At 50.5% G+C, this 16,676-nt stretch overlaps 1 protein-coding gene across 1 annotated transcript; it reads right to left on the reverse strand.

Annotated features, from left to right (window-relative positions):
- Positions 1-1,061: 1,061 nt before the first annotated feature.
- Positions 1,062-5,460, reverse strand: LOC147352539 (acid-sensing ion channel 2-like). The gene is made up of 2 exons (XM_086361031.1): positions 4,695-5,460; positions 1,062-1,132 (listed from the first exon to the last, which is right to left on the reverse strand). The coding sequence occupies exons 1-2, from the start codon at positions 5,251-5,253 to the stop codon at positions 1,062-1,064; spliced, it is 630 nt and encodes a 209-aa protein (XP_086217157.1). The 5' UTR covers positions 5,254-5,460.
- Positions 5,461-16,676: the final 11,216 nt, after the last annotated feature.

The raw sequence follows: 16,676 nt of genomic DNA on the forward strand, positions 1-16,676 counted from the left end.
AGGGGGTGTTCAGGTAGAAGAACTGATATGGACATACTGTGAAAAGGGAATGCTTGACACATTTTGAGAGTGAAGAACCCCACAAACACAGCCGTTGCCCATGATCTAAAGCTGTTAGTGAGTCACAGTGAGGAAGAGTGGGCAGGGCCCTGGCCTGGAGTCATGGGAGCCAGCATCCAACCAAAGCTCAGGCAAAACTCCTATGGGATGCTAAACAAAGCAAGGGCCCTGCTCTCGTACCAAGCACCTGCCCCACACTAGCTCTCGGCATCCTTGACCTCCCTAGATCAGTACAACGACTCTGAGTGGCAGGCATTATTGTTTTTAATTAGAGATGGAGAGAATATAGTTAAGAAATTTGCCTTACACAAATTACAGATTATACAGGGAAGAGGGGGTATGGTTGGAATTCCAACTCAGATCTCTCCCCAAAGCCCCCATTCTTCACACACCTGCTCCTCTTGTGATAAGGAGTAATAAGATTAGCTATGGACCCACCGACCTGGGGCAAGAATTCCAAATATATGAGCTTGCTAAACCCTCCCCAAGCCATCTCGCTAAGGCCATGTGACGTGGATGACTAAGAATTATAGAATTGCCTCTAACAAGATCCCATTGTGGAGGGACCTTTCTTTCAGTACAAAAAGAAAGAAATGCCTAAGAAATGTCAGGTTTAAAGTACACGCACACACACACACACACACTATGGAATCAGGTTAAAAATGCAAACTGGGCATCATTTGCATTCCTGAACTTGGAGGCGGATGAACCCCAATGTGATAAGCAGAAAAAAGACGTGAAACTGTCACGTGCTAGTTACAAGCAGTGGGATTGCCACCTGTCAGCAACAGTTAGCTGCTGAATCCAGCTGTGACCTCCACTCTAAGAAACCCCATCCCTGCGATGCTAGGCTTTCCCCCAGGGCTCCATACAGAGAAAGTAGCAACCTCCTCGCTACCGTGACAGCATTACTCATCAACTGACTCTTCTGGTGGGCTGTAAACAGGGCAAGCAGCCTGGACAATAAACACCTTCCTACTTATCTTGATAATAACCCTGCCTTACGTCTGCATCGTTGTCACAACACGCAAAAGGACTTTCATATATACCGTCTCACATGACTCGTTCTCCCCTGTGAGTTACAAAGTCACGGGTTACAATCAGATGTTCCATGAGCAAGTCAGTGCCGAGAAGGGCACAGAACCCAACCCAGGGAATAAGCTTAAGACATGATGGAGGTGGGACTCAAACTTAAGTCTTCCTACTTCTAATCTTAACTTCAACTCATCCAGTCACGACCAAACACTCCCACGGCGAGCCCTCTCACCCTTTCCTTCCATACTAGGTCAGCTGGGCAGGCTCTGCCAAGTAGATACTGTTGAATCAAAATGCTCCTCTTCTTTCCCAGGAAGGAAAAGTATGTACCCATCTGAAGTCAGATGGTCCTGCTGCTGCTAAGTCGCTTCAGTCGTGTCTGACTCTGTGCGACCCCATAGACGGCAGCCCACCAGGCTCCCCCGTCCTTTGGATTCTCCAGGCAAGAACACTGGAGTGGGTTGCTATTTCCTTCTCCAATGCATGAAAGTGAAAAGTGAAAGTGAAGTCTCTCAATAGTGTCCGACCCTTAGCGACCCCATGGACTGCAGCCTACCAGGCTCCTCTGTCCATGGGAGTTTCCAGGCAAGAGTACTGGAGTGGGGTGCCATTGCCTTCTCCACAGATGGTCCTAGGTGAGGGCTAAGAATGTACCTGCCCAAGCATGAAGCATACCTGTTTACATGGCAATCAGAGTCCCACACACAGCTTCTGGGACTTTTAACCTCCGCTGACAGTCTTTCGCTCTGCTCGAATCATGGCTCATTCGCTAATTAAAGGGTATTATGCACTTCATTGCTCACCAGCTAAGAACTTGGAATAAGGAAGCGTCTGCAAAAGCATTAGCCCTGGAGATGGCATTAGGTGCGCTTTACAGAAAAAGAAAAACGGGAAAAATGATCCACTTGGGACAGTCCCTCCCTGACACTTTACTGGTCTACTAAGCCAGCCACAGCTCATAGAGGAGGAAGCCACCCAGCATAGGACAAACCCAGGGAGAGTCCAGCAAATGAACCAAAGGAGAGGGGTACGGAGTACAGAGAATGAATGAGAGAGAAAGATGGTGAGCTGACTTCTTCCTCAGCCACCTGTGAGGTCTCACACTCCTCTGGTGCACCCCAGGCCAAAGACAAGTACACCTGGACCCCAGGCCAAGAGGCCAGGGAGACCAGGGTGAGTGGGAAGGACTAGCCTTCACTGCAAGGTCCTGGAACAAACTTGACATCACAGCCCACCCTTGGAGCCTGGCTGCTCACTGTGACCAATGGGCGAAACAGATCAATGTCCCGCCTGGAGCGGGTGCCCTTTCAGACACTCTCCTGCCCTACTGGACACAGTCCAGCCCTGAGACCCATCCCCTTTTCCATGCAGGGGGAAGACTAAGGTCAGTCCAAGGAGGGGCACTCAACCTAGATCAGTCTTGAATCTGGTGAGGATGACAGATAATGACATGACACTTGACATTTATATCCACAGGCAGCTTCCCTATTGAAGTGAGAACCTGGCAAGGTCAAAGGCTCGGGTCAGGATTGAAGGCCTGATCTTTGGCCTCTTGGAACCCCAGGGACCCAAATGACAGGCTGAGTATGAAACAGCAGCCGGGGATCAGAGAACCTTTACTTCTAAATGGAACTTGGTCATGAGTTGAGAGGAAGTCATTAGGTGTACATGTGGTCATGTGGATACTTGAGAGAACTTGGTCCAGAGGCGGCTACCCACCGTGGTGGCTCTGGTGCCACCCTCTCTCTCTCTCTACTCTCTGCATGTTCCATGCGTGTTCAGGCAGACAGAGGAACAGCTGAGTGTGTGTCTAAGCTGCGTGGTGCAGTGGAGAAGCTGAGCGTTGCCACGGCACTAGAAAGCATGGGGTGGATACAATGATGGTTTCAGCCTCCAAGAATGAGGTTTTCCCCTCATCTCTCCCCAAGCCACCTAAGACATCATTTGTGCGTGACATGTTTTTGGATCCTGTTTGCTCCAATTTAGAAAGGCTTCCAGGATTGCTGGTCCCTGCCCCCAGCTCAGACCCGCTTCCTCTTCAGCTTCCATATACCACGGCCTGATTCTGCTGGGCTGTTTTGCACAAGGTTTCAAACAAATCACACAGAATAACTCCCCCAAGAAAGAGAGCTCTACAGGCAGTGAGAAGCAGTACCCTCTCCTTCCCCGCCCCCCAACACTCAAGCACTCTTGGCTTTTCTAGAGAAGACCAGAGACAGCCCACAGCAAGCACAGAGGCTGTGGGCAGAAATCGGTTGTAGTGTTAAAAGAAACTCACAGCAAGAGGCTGCTAAGGCAGTGGATTTGAGAGCAGGCGGGGAATGGATGTATCACGGAGCAAGGTAGGGCATGTCTTAATTAAGCAGAGGACCTCAGACGAGAGCTGACGACAGAGTCGGGTCTCTCTGCCATTTGCCACGCCAAACTTACGACTGCAATTTGGCTCAAGGTTCTGAGACTCAAAAGCTCTAAGGCAGCTTTGGAGAAGCAACCACACTGGGCTTCTGGAGGGTCCCAAGGCCCCTGATGTCCCAGGCCCCCCTGGGAGCAAGGAGCTGTCGGGCAGCAGCAATCAGACTTGTGGTGCCAAGTTCTGCCTAGCAGCCCACTAATTAGGCAGACACAGCTCTCCTCCCATCCTTTCTCTGCCCCTCCAGGAAGCCCCTGCCTGAAAGGGAGCCACCTCCCCTCCGCTTTTGCTCTTTACTCAGCTCCACACTCCTCCTCCAGGCTTTGGAATCTCACAGCTGCTCGCCCCCTCCCCACACCACTCCTCTCATATCCACGTTGTTAAGCGATCATCATCATTGTACAGATAGCAAACTGAGCCTCTGAGTTTTCAGCTGAAACTCCCAGACCAGCCAGCCTGCAATGCTTTGCCCTCACAGGCATCTCACAGACCATCCTGCCTCCATCTAAACCCTCCTCTCTGGGCCAAGCACCCTGGACATCTCTTTGCTTTTGACCTGCCAGCAGACCAGACAGAGACCCTGGGGCCCCTGGCCTCTCCTCTCCTGACATGGAGCTCAGAATCCGCACAGGAAAAGGCAGCAAAGAGACTTCCACACCTTTGCAGTATCACCTGCTCCAGCAAGCTCCCAAAGCCAGGAACCAGCCAGGCTGCCTGGGGCCCCACACCCCCTTCTCTGGCAGCTTTAAGCTCCAGCCCAACCCACAGGATGCAGTGCCTGATGCTACTTCCGAGCAGAGAGAGAAAGGGGGAAAAAAAAATGCCACCTCGTCAATGACAAGCTGTTCCAATCACACAGCTCAGACACCAAGTGCCCTGGACCATGGACAGCTCAGGCCTCCTGCCTTTGGGTGGGTGGAAGGCAGCTCAGCACATCTCGGGGAGCCATCGCCCAAGGCCAGGCCCCCCGCTCGCCCTGCACATCCGGCCAGACAACAGTGCCCATCCCAGCGGGCAGACGCCTCCTGCCAGTTCCAACAACTCTGGCCAACTCCCCTCTTGGCCTTCAACCTGAGGCACGGCTCTCCCTCCTGCTCCAAAGCACAGAGAGACCTCAAACCAAGCCAGAGGCCACCAGCGTGGCACTTCTCCAAAGACCAAGCACAGAAAGGAACTGAATGCCAAGTACTCACGGTGGTGAAGTCCTGGTGGCCACACTCCTGCCCCTTGAACTTGCAGTAGAGCATCATATCCTTCAGGTCATGGCCCACGCGGTGCAGGAACTCCAGCATGCTGAACTGCTTGGGTTTGTAGTGCTTGAAGTTGGCCTTCTGCTGCAGGGCCTCCAGCACCGTGGGGTCGGCCAGGTGCGGGTCGGGGATCTGCAGGTTGACGTCCAGCAGCGCCAGCAGTTCCCCGGCGTGGTACAGGTCATTGGTGGTAAGCCTGGAGAAACGGAAGCCGTTGAGGTTGCAGAGGGTCACGGCCGGGAAGACCAGGCTTTGGGCCACCACCTCGTCCACCTTGGTGACGTGCTGATAAGAGAGGTAGTAGGACACCCTCTCCGAGCTCTCAACCAGCAGCAGGCCCAGGGAGCCCACGAAGGCCACGGCCCAGAGCACACGCCGGACGGTCAGCGGCCCGTAGACGAAGATGTGGCGGATGCCGTGGAGGGTGGAGGTGTTGGCGAAGATCTGGATGCTAGAGGGCTGCAGGCTCCCCTCGCTGGGGCTCTCCTTGAGGTCCATGGGGACCCTGTGCAGTTCCGCAACTGGCTTCAGGTTGATCAGATTTCAGGGAAAGAGTTCCCAGTCCTCGGGTCTCTGCTTAAAGCTTGACGTTCAAGGGAGGGAAGGAAAAGCCAGCATCAGGCAGGGCAGCACCACCGGAGTTTATCCTGAAAGCCCAGCCGCACGCTGCCAGGGGTGAGTGTTTATATTAAAAAAAAAAAAAAAAAAAAACCCATTCAAACTCTAGCTCCTGATTTTTTCCAGGCGATAAGGAGGGCTGGTTTTATTTAGGGAGACACCAAGGTGATGTGGAAGAGATGTGGGTGGGAAGGGAGAGCTTAGCCAATGGAAATAAAGTCCTCCCCCCTACACACGCCACTAGAGACAAGATTAAAAGCGAGAGCGAGGGAGAAAATGCTTAAAACAAGTCGCTCAGCAGCTCGGAGCCTGTTAACCAGTGCATAATGCCCCGTGTTCAGCATCCTGGGGATGTCAGGGCGGCCACGCTGATGCACTGCAGGCGGGCGCAGCGGCCGAGCTTCAGGGGCCCCCGTCGCCGCCACCGCCGCCGCGGCTGCTCGGGTCCTCTCCTCTGCCCGTGCTGTTTTGGACTCCGGATCGCGTTTCTCGCCGCCGGCCTCCGTCCCTCCTCTCCTCTCTTCCGTCCTCCGGGCCCCCCTTTTATTGGGCAGAATTCCAAATGCCGGGCGGTCCGCGGCTCGCGCCTCCTCCTCGGAGAGTAGGCAGCGCGCGCGGCCGCGGAGAGGCGAGGACCAGGAGACTGGGAAGAAGGCTGGGGCTCCGGAAGGGGACTCGTCTGTCTCCCACCCCCGCCCCGCCACCCCCATCCCACCCTCTCAGGAAAAGCGAGGACCCAGAGGGCACCGAGAGAGCCGCCCTCCCTCGCCCCCTCCACCAGCAGGCTGTTGGGATGGGGAGAGGGCCGGTGGGGGTGGGGGCGAGGGCTGCGGGGAGTCCGGGGGACCCGGCGAAAGTTTCTTTTTGGTCTGTTTTGGAGGGAGCTAATGGGGGCCTCTGCCCGCAGGGGGAGAACCAGCCCCCTCCCCGGGAGGGACGACGCGACAGCCGCCCCCTATAGGTGGCAGGAAGGTACCTTGATCAACTCCCAAGAGCCCGGTATGGGGGTGGAGGCAGCAAGCCTTTGCACCAAGATCTGTTCCCAGGTCAGACCCAGCCTTGGGTCTCCAGACACAGAGATGCTGGAAGGTGGGAAAGGAAGGGAGCCCGGGAAAACCCCTGATGCCTGCGGGAGGGGGACATTCCAGGGTATGAGGGGCCCCAGGCGCCCCTGGGAGACCACAGGCAGAGCAACAAGTAGCCTTCACCTCCGCAGAGATGTCAGGAGATTTTTGCATCAGAAAGAGAAAGACAGCTGGGGTTCCAGGTAGGACTGGCTGCCTTCCCTTGGGCTGTGTGTGTGTGTGTGTGTGTGTGTGTGTGTGTGTGTGTGTGTGGAGTTCTACCCCAGGATTTGCCAGATGGAAACACAGCTGGAGCTATAGATGGGAAAGAAAGATCGGGCTTCCAGCCACCTACCTCTTTTTTTCCTGAAAATCCACTGGAAGTCAGCCCCTGCCAGCAGGTGGGTGTGGCTTGCCCAGTGCCAGGGATCAAAGGGCTGGAACCCATAGAATCAGTGAGGCTAAATCCCCTTCAGGAGGAAAGGAACAGAAAGTTCCAGTGGCCAACCCTATGCACACTGCCAAGCTGAGGCAGAGCCACACGGGGATGCCGTGTGGAGCCAACCTGATGTCCCCAGGGTATGCCCAGCTTAAATAGCACTCCTTGAGAAGAAGGCAGTTTAGGGAACGTCGCTCTTGGTTTGTATCTACTTCGAAATATTTCTCTATCCCATCTGCCCTCTCGCTTAACCAGATCCAAGCTGGTAACAGAGTCTGGATGCGTACTGAGGCAACACATGGCTTTAAATCGATGGTTTATCGATCCTGGGAGCTTAAAGAACAGAAGCATCCCAAATAAGGACAAATGACAGAGGCCAATTAACTTCACGCGTGTGTCAGCCCAGAGGTTCCCAATTCCTGCCTCAAGCTGCCGAGATGGGGACAGGGCTTCAAAACAGGGGGTGCCAAGACTAACTAAGAATCTATCATAGGCTTTCCTGGTGGTCCAGTCATTAAGAATCTGCCTATCAATGCAGGGGACATGGGTTCGATCCCTGACCCCGGAAGACCCCACGTCCTGCATGGCAACTAAGCCCGTGCGCCACAACTACCAAGTCCACGTGACCTAGAGCCTGTGTTCTGCAATGAAGAGTCGTCACTGCAGTGAGAAGGCTGCACGCCGCAACTAGAGAGTATCCCTGACTTGCCACAACTAGAGAAAGCCTTCACACAGCAAAGACGACCCAGCACAGCTGAAAATAACTGAGTTTTTTTTTTTTTTTTTTTTTAAGAATTTATTGTGCGTCAGGACTGGGCAAGGATGTCGTCTCATTTCACTTAATGCTTTCAACCACCTTGACAGGTGTGTGTTATTACCCCATAAAGTGAAAGTGAAAGTGAAATCGCTCAGTCGTGTCCAACTCTTTTCGACCCCATGGAACTGTAGCCTATCAGGCTCCTCCATCCATGAGATTTTCCAGGCAAGAGTGCTGGAGTGGATTGTCATTTCCTTCTCCAGGGGATCTTCCCGACCCAGGAATTGAACCCGGGTCTCCCGCATTGCAGGCAGACGCTTTACTGCCTGAGCCACCAGGGAAGCCCCATATATACACACAAATAAACAGAGGCTCAGGAGAGTAAAGTCACACAACTCGTGAGTGCCCAAGCAGGATTTGAACTCAGGCTTTTGTCTCCAAAACACGAGCTCAAAGGCATAGTAAAAACATGTCTTCCCAAATTTAGGAAGAGGACAAGCATTTCTACTCCACTTTGGTAGCTCAGTTCGTAAAGAATCCACCTGAATGCAGGATATCCTGGATCAATTCCTGGGTTGGGAAGATCCCCTGGAGAAGTGATAGGCTACCCGCTCCCATATTCTTGGGCTTCCCTGGTGGCTCAGCTGGTAAAGAATCCGCCTGCAGTGCAGGAGACCTGGGTTTGATCTCTGGGTTAGGAAGATCCCCTGGAGAAAGGAAAGGCTACCCACTTCAGTATTCAGGCTACCCACTTTAGTATTCTGGCCTGGAGAATTCCATGGACTGTATAGTCCATGGGGTCACACGACTGAGCGACTTTCACTTCCCCCATTTTACACATACACACAAACTCACCTTGTACTACACACCGACCAGCTCCTCCTCCACGGACGTGAAGCAGCCCTCCTCGTCCTCTCCACCAAGCCAGGTCCTTTTTGGCCATGTTTTTCATAGCGCCAGGCCCTCCTCCTCCAGGACGACCTCCCAGATGCACCTCTGTAGTCTTTGGCTCATTAGCCTGTTCAACAAGTCTGTGGATCTCTGACACCATACCAGACACTCCGTTGGTTTGGGGTAAACAGAGAGGAATGGAATATACTTCCCATCCTTGATAATTCAGGGTTCTACAAGGCTGGAGGCAGTGTTCATTTGCAAGCTGATCCCGTACATACGGAAGGCAGGGAGAGACCGAAGAAAGAGGCAGCGCTGCAGGCTGGTTGGTGACAGGTTTAAAAAGCAAGAAAACTTACATACAATCTTAGGTGCTGCCAGAGGAGTAGGTCTCTGCACCAAGTTTTAGAAGCTGAAATAGAAGCCTTAGAGGCTTTCCTGGTGACTCAGTGGTAAAGAATCCGTCTGCCAATGCAAAAGACATAGGTTCGACCCCTGGGTCCAGAAGATTCCCTGGAGAAGGAAGTGGCAACCCACTCCACTATTCTTGCCTGGAAAATTCCATGGGCAGAGGAGCCTGGCGGGCTGCAGTCCATGAGGTCCCAAAGAGTCAGACCTGACTGAGCAACTAAACAACAGCAGTTAAGAGGCCTTAACTGGGCTCGGGAACACAGACCATCCAGATGGTCTCAACCCCACCTTACTCTCTCAAGGCTGTGTCCTGAGGCACCTTCTAGCCCAGGAAATGTACGTGCACAATCCAAAGACAGGGAAGAAGTGAGGAGACTCTGATTGCCCCAGACCCATCCTCTTGATGACCTTTCCTAGGATTCCACCCCTCGTGACCGGCTCTATTTCACACGTGCAGCCCCCTCCTTGGAAACGTTCCCTGAAAGGTCAGCCCGGGTTTCACTCGCATGGAGCTCGTGGGATGGTTATCTGGCTACATTGGAGGCAGATGCCTCACCTACAATACAGGTGCATGCAAGAGAAAACATAAGACAGTCGTTCCCAAATTAATTTTTTTTTCCACCCAGAGCCCCGTGGTTTGAAGCACTGATTTATAAGCCCCCCTATACTTTAGCCACCTGATGCAGAGAGCCACCTTATTGGAAAAGACCCTGATGCTGGGAGAGACTGAGGGCAGGAGCAAAAAGGGGATGACAGAGGATGAGATGGTTGGATGGCATCACTGATTCAAAGGGCAGGAGTTTGAGCAAACTCAGGGAGATAGTGAAGGACAGGGAAGCCCAGTGTGCTGCAGTCCACGAGGTCACAAAGAGTCAGACACAACTGAGCAACTGAACAATAGCAACGATAGGCTGAGGGTAGGATCATTCAGGGCATCCATTTGTGTCCTTGTGTTATTTAATAAAAATAACAGATTAGCAGACAGAAGACTCACCAGGTATGAACGCACAACATTCTGCTTGGCTAATGGCCCATGTGTCTCCGGCAAGGCAGCGACGTTGTCCAAGGCCATCCTATGTTGGAGGAGAGCTTTTCTAATTGAGAATGTCAGGGTTCAGGAAGGACAGGCTTTGTTGGCTTTCAGTCAGGGCTTCGGAGAAGGCAATGGCACCCCACTCCAGTACTCTTGCCTGGAGAATCCCATGGATAGAGGAGCCTGGTAGGCTACAGTCCATGGGGTCGCCAAGAGTCAGACACAACTGAGCAACTTCCCTTTCACTTTTCACTTTCATGCATTGGAGAAGGAAGTGGCAACCCACTCCAATGTTCTTGCCTGGAGAATCCCATGGACAGGGGAGCCTGGTGGGCTGCCGTCTATGGGGTCGCAGAGTCGGACACGACTGAAGTGACTTAGCAGCAGCAGCAGCAGCAGCAGTCAGGGCTTCCCAGGGGAGTTTAGTAAGGGCCTCTGTGTGTGTTTTGGTGTCCTCCAGGCCAATGGACGGAGAAGGCAATGGCGCCCCACTCCAGTACTCTTGCCTGGAAAATCCCATGGATGGAGGAGCCTGGTAGGCTGCAGTCCATCCCTTTCACTTTTCACTTTCATGCATTGGAGGAGGAAGTGGCAACCCACTCCAGTGTTCTTGCCTGGAGAATCCCAGGGACGGGGGAGCCTGGCGGGCTTCCGTCTATGGGGTCGCACAGAGTCGGACACGACTGAAGCAACTTAGCAACAGCAGCAGCAGGCCAATGGAGGGGACAAAGACGGCGATCAAATGATGGCACCGTGGGAATCAGAAGGTGTCCCCCTGGCCTCGAGGAGAGGAAGGCGGCAGCTTCAGGAACTTGACCTGGTTGGGTATGCCGTACTTCTTGGCTAGGGGAGGCAGCACTGTCGGGTGTGAAGAGATGAACTGGAGGTGAGACAGGCCAGGCCAGGACTGCACCTTCTCCCCTCAAAGGCGCATGTTCAACCTGCGGTCTAGCCGGTTTCCGCAGGCCCAGGTTGCAGCAGAATGGTGGGATCCCAGTGGAGACTCCTCCTCAACCAAGGGTGCAGAGCAACTCACCCATCCCAGTGGGTCGTCCCATGGCAAATTCCAGTGGATGAAACCTCTCCCAGGCTCGACGGGGCTTGGTGTTCTCAGCTGCACTGCGGGCTGATCCACAGTGAGAGTCCAGGCAGTGTTTGTCTCCCACCATTTCCACACGTTTACAGGATCAGGTGCCCGGCATACGGGGCCATAGGCCCCTACCTGGCCAAGGTGGCTTTACCTGCTAGTAGTTTAATCTGCTGCTTTCATATCCAGTTTTCCTTTTTACCGCCCCTGCTGCTTACAGGATATAAGGAAGAAGGAACCTCCGGTCACTGTCATTTTTTTTTTTTTTTGCCCCATCTTGTACATCATGACCTTTGCAATGTGACCCCCATCACTATCTGTTCGATGACAGTATCCATCCATGGTTCTCAGCCTTTCTAAGCCCCCCAGGGGTGGCAGCCTGGTTTGCACAGTCCCAGGGGGTAACTTGGGTTAAGCCAGACTCAGTGTCCACACAAACCAGGGCATATTGAGATCCCTTACTCAGCAGGAGGAGGCAAATAATAATCAATTTGCCAATCTCTCACGAGTAGGTACGCCAGTGGACAGCACCACCCTCCCCTGGTAGCTGCCTTGAGCATTGTTTAGAACACACGGGACATGCTGTTTCCACATTAACCGAGTCACTGTCTATCAGGGGCCACCTGGTGGCCTTGGCAACACACCCTCCTGCCCAAGCACCACGTGCCCACACCTCCCATGGGATGCCTAGGGTCATCAGCTGTAGCCACTGAAGGGTCACTTGCCACAGCTCATCCCCAGGCTAGAGCGTCAGCTTCCTAATTGCCAGGGCATATGAGCTGAGATGTGAAAACGGTGAGCATTGCCTCTGTCTCTAACAGGTGAACCCAAATATCTTTCCACCTATCCTGACTCCACAAGGGCTTATCTGTGATCATCCAGTCTCAGCTTCCCATTGTCCAAGCCTTAGAACAGACCCCTTAAAAAAAATTTTTTTTTTGACTAGGGCTGCCCAGCCTGGGAAATTCTTAGTTCCCCAAGGAGGGATCTAACCCACAACCTCTGCAACAGAATCTCGGAGTCTTAGCCACTGAACTTGCATGAAAGTCCCAGAACAGCCCTTTAGAACAGGCCAACTGTCAGTGAAAGTGTTATCAGCCAGGCCTCATAAGTGGTCACCAGCCAAATCACTTGGAGTCCTGCCCTCTGGCTACTGAGGTTCATTCCTGTGTCCAGGTGTCTATGTCCAAGGCATCAGAGGGACTTTCTCCCACTCCCTCCCTACAGACAACAAGAATAGTGGCAGGGGCATTTGGGGAATGTACCTTCTCTACAGGGCCTGGGACACTCACCTTTCTAGAGGCAGTGGGCTGGTGGAAGGGGTGCCCCCCTGCTACAAATACGTATGTGACACTTAGTCAAAGTGGGGGTTTGAGCCAAGACAGAGGTGTATGGATGGAACATATTGTCGACCTACCCCTTGATAGAAAGGGATGTTCTTACCAGGATGTACTGTTCCTTTGTTAGACTCTACCCCAAGGAGCTCCGTATATCCCACTGGGACCCAGTACTCTGTGGGGTATATCAGCTTTATGCTCCCTCCCACTTGTCATTGTTTAGTTGCTAAATCATGTCTGACTTTTTGTAATCCCCCCAGGCTCCTCTGTCCATGCAATTCCCAGGCAAGAATACTGGAGTGGGCTGCCATTTACTTCTCCAGGGGATCTTCCCACCCCAGGGATCGAACTCCTACACTGGCAGGCAGATTCTTTACCACTGAGCCACTTGGGAAGCCCCCTCCCAGAGCTGGGACCAAAATTCCAAAGGTTCTCTCTCCTCTGCTATGCTTGCCGCTGCACCCAACCATACTTCTTGGAGGCCCAGACACACAGATGGTGGCCCTGCTTGGGAGAAGCCCAGAACTTACATCTGCTTCACCTGTTGCTTCATCTTCTCAAAGGCAGCTCACTACTCTGATCCCCAGCCCCACACCTTACCATAAGAGACAGATGGGGAATAAAAGTTCTCCTAAACCCCCAAATCCCTACAAAGGCTGAATGGTGCTTCTTTCATGTTCTTAGAGGTTGGATAGGCTTGCCCATGGTCAACCATAGCTTCTGAGACAACACAAGTCTTATCTGACAAACTAGTTCCCAAAACCTCATGGCAGTGCCTGGGCCTTGATTTTTTTTTTTTTTTTTTTTTGTGGACTCACTGCCCAGACTCTTCTTATAGATGTTCGAGCCAAGCCTGCAGAGGGCTTAGTGCAGAGGCAAGTCTCCACATGTTAACATTATATCAGCAACATGATGGGCCCGTTTGACTGGCGTGGGGAAGGGAAAGAGGGACAGGTCCTGGGGTACCATCCATGATGCATAGTGAGCTGTGCAGTAGCCCTGGGGCAGGTCCTTGAAAGGTCCATGGTTGTCCCTTCCTCGGGAGGGCAAACTGATCTTAGTTATCAGAAACCTGTACTGACCAGAGTCTTTCATGGATCTTCTTTCAAATGATAACATTTGGGAATTCTCTGGTGGTCCAGTGATTAGGAATCCACGCTTCCACCGCAGGGACACGGGTCTGATCCCTGGTCAGGAAATTAAGATCCCACAGCTTGGCCAAATACAAATAAAATGAAACATATTTACGTTAACACTTCTGCAAAAGCATCTGAGTAGAACAGTAATTGTGAATGACGCAAGGCTTAAAAAATGGCCACTGTTAAAAGTTTGACTAGATCGCAGCACTGTTTATAATAGCCAGGACGTGGAAGCAACCTAGATGTCCATCAGCAGATGAATGGATAAGAAAGCTGTGGTACATATACACAATGGAGTATTACTCAGCCATTAAAAAGAATACATTTGAATCAGTTCTAATGAGGTGGATGAAACCGGAGCCTATTATACAGAGTGAAGTAAGCCAGAAAAAAAAAACACCAATACAGTGTACTAATGCATATATATGGAATTTAGAAAGATGGTAACGACAACCCTGTATGCGAGACAGCAAAAGAGACACAGATGTATAGAACAATCTTATGGACTCTGTGGGAGAGGGAGGGGGGGATGATTTGGGAGAATGGCATTAAAACATGTATAATATCATATAAGATACAAGTCGCCAGTCCAGGTTCAATGCAGGATGCAGGAAGCTTGGGGCTGGTGCACTGGGATGACCCAGAGGGATGGTATGGGGAGGGAGGTGCAAGGAGTGTTCAGGATGGGGAGCACGTGTACACCCATTGTGGATGCATGTTGATGTATGGCAAAACCAATACAATATTGTAAAGTAAAAAAAAAAAAAAATTAAAAAATAAATAAATAAATAAAAGTTTGACGAGAGTTTGTTATAATGCAATTGACAAGAAAATTTATTTCTGTGACATACCTTTTAAAATTATGACTAATAACATTATGCCAAAACATATCAGACTTTTAGAAATTCCATACAAATATACCATAAAGAAAGTTAAGCATTACTTATTTGACAGTGCTTCTTATTGTAATTGAACATATTTTTTAAAGCGTAATTAGTTTAATTTTATAAGGAGAAAGAGCACATCTTTTGAGATATTCCAGGGGTCATCTGGAAAATCTCAAAGTTAGTTCAAGGTTAATAATAATTCACTTAAAGTTTGATTTTTTTTCTAAGGAAATTTGCCAAAAAGGTCAAAAGATTTTAAAATGTTGTATTAAATAGGATCATAGGTCCCTGTGAAAAAATACTTAGTTATCCAGTTAACCAAAGTGACAATTAAAGACTTCAAAGGTAATTGCAGAAAGTTACACAATTGTAAAAAACAAAACAACAAAAAACACTTTGCTGTTTTAATAGAGAAAATTCAGCTTAAGTAATCAAAGATATAATAAAGACAACATGAGGCACAGAAAAATATTTTTGATAAAACACAGAACCTTTGATTTCTAGGCAGCTTATTTAAAAGGGAAAGAAACCTTTCAAAATTCTATTAATCTTATCCTCACATTAGTCCAGGAAAACTTTGTTCTTCCAGTAGGTGAAAGAAAGTTAAGTTTTAGTTTTACATAAGCATACTATTGATATTAAAGTTTATTTTTGTTTAAGCCAATTAAGCAGAGCTCTTTTACAAATTAATTTTGGCAGTACACCCCAGAAGTACAAAGCATTACATATATATACATTTATCCATAGACATATGTCAACATACAGGCAGACACAGAGACCCTAAAGTTTTCATTCCCAAACTTTAGCCATGGCTCAACAATGTAAAATTCACCAGTATATAAGTAACAGTTGAATCCAAATGGTATCTCTAGCAGACAGAACTGGAGAAGGCAATGGCACCCCACTCCAGTACTCTTGCCTGGAAAATCCCATGGATGGAGGAGCCTAGAAGGCTGCAGTCCATGGGGCTGCTGAGGATCGGACACGACTGAGCGACTTGACTTTCACTTTTCACTTTCATGCATTGGAGAAGGAAACGGCAACCCACTCCAGTGTTCTTGCCTGGAGAATCCCAGGGACGGAGGAGCCTGGTGGGCTGTCATCTATGGGGTCGTACAGAGTTGGACACGACTGAAGCGACTTAGCAGCAGCAGCAGCAGCAGCAGCAGCAGACAGAACAAGATAAGGCTACCCTCTCAGATGGCTAAAGTATTTTCCTAATATTTGTGGAGAAGACTTTTCAAATTTGTATTTGCCCTTGACAATCTTATTGACGCTGTGGACTAGATTTTGGGCAAGGGGCTTTTCTATAGCAGTCTGTATTCTTAAAAACCTCTTCCACTTTCTTTTCCTTTTTTTTTTTCAGTCTAAGGCAATTGTGCACAGTGTTTACATTTCAAATACATGATGAGATTTACAACTTCAAGGGACAGAGAAAGAAGGCAGGCTTTCTCCTAGGAGTTTTGGGGCCCATTTTTCTATTGTCAGAAGTCTAGGGTAATTACTATTTAAATTTTTCCTTTGCATTAGGGGTCTGAGGACTCAGGTTCATTGTCAATCATGGTAACATCCTCCCCTTTTATCTTTCTGCTTTCCCAGGGATTCCGCCTCTTAGCTAATCGGGCTTTGTCACAAGAACTCGGACCTTAATCTGCAGCAGCCTGTGCCCTCCTAGCTCTGCTAAATGGTACACTACATCTCCAACTTATGATTCTATCCTCACACCCTGTCTGCAGCCCCAAAGTGAGCTGTAGATGCCGAATGTCCTGCTCTGACTTCAGCTCCTCCCCCAACTCTCTAACTTGAGCTTCAGCCACTCTTTGTGTGAGCCACAGAGGCCAGCTGAACTGTTCACAGTAGGGACCAGTTGTCCATTCCTCTTCTTTGTCACAAGGGCACTACATGCAGTTTGTCAGGCAAGCACATTAGAACAGCTGGCACTTCCGGGGTGTCCAGATTTCCCCCATGGATACTTCTTTTCCAAGACCCATTTGCCTGGTCTCCTGGCTGGCTTGCCAATTTTTGGTTCTCAAACAACCCCCATACATGGAGGGCAAGGAGACACCAAGGAGAGAGGCAGCCACTCCCAACTGGCAGGTTTAACAAGCAAGAGAACTTGCGTACGAGGCTTGTCTTGGTGGGCTGCAAGGTCAGTAGACCTCCCCTCCTGCCTGCCAAGTCTTAAAAGTTTATATAGAACCCTTAACTGTGTTGAGTCTCACCAACTTACTCTCTCAAGGCTATACCCTTGAAACAGC

The sequence above is a fragment of the Bos grunniens genome, chromosome 19, assembly GCF_055505025.1.
Source record: "Bos grunniens cultivar Pamir isolate PY7600 chromosome 19, Bosgru_T2T1.0, whole genome shotgun sequence".
In the NCBI taxonomy this organism is placed as follows: domain Eukaryota; kingdom Metazoa; phylum Chordata; class Mammalia; order Artiodactyla; family Bovidae; genus Bos; species Bos grunniens.

Excerpts from the sequence above, each read along its gene's own strand:
- LOC147352539 (XM_086361031.1), bottom strand. The coding sequence starts at position 5,253 with ATGGACCTCAAGGAGAGCCCCAGCGAGGGGAGCCTGCAGCCCTCTAGC. Across the intron at positions 1,133-4,694 it reads CCAGGACTTCACCACCGTGA|GGGAGAACGAGTCATGTGAG; the intron begins GTACTTGGCATT and ends TGTAACTCACAG.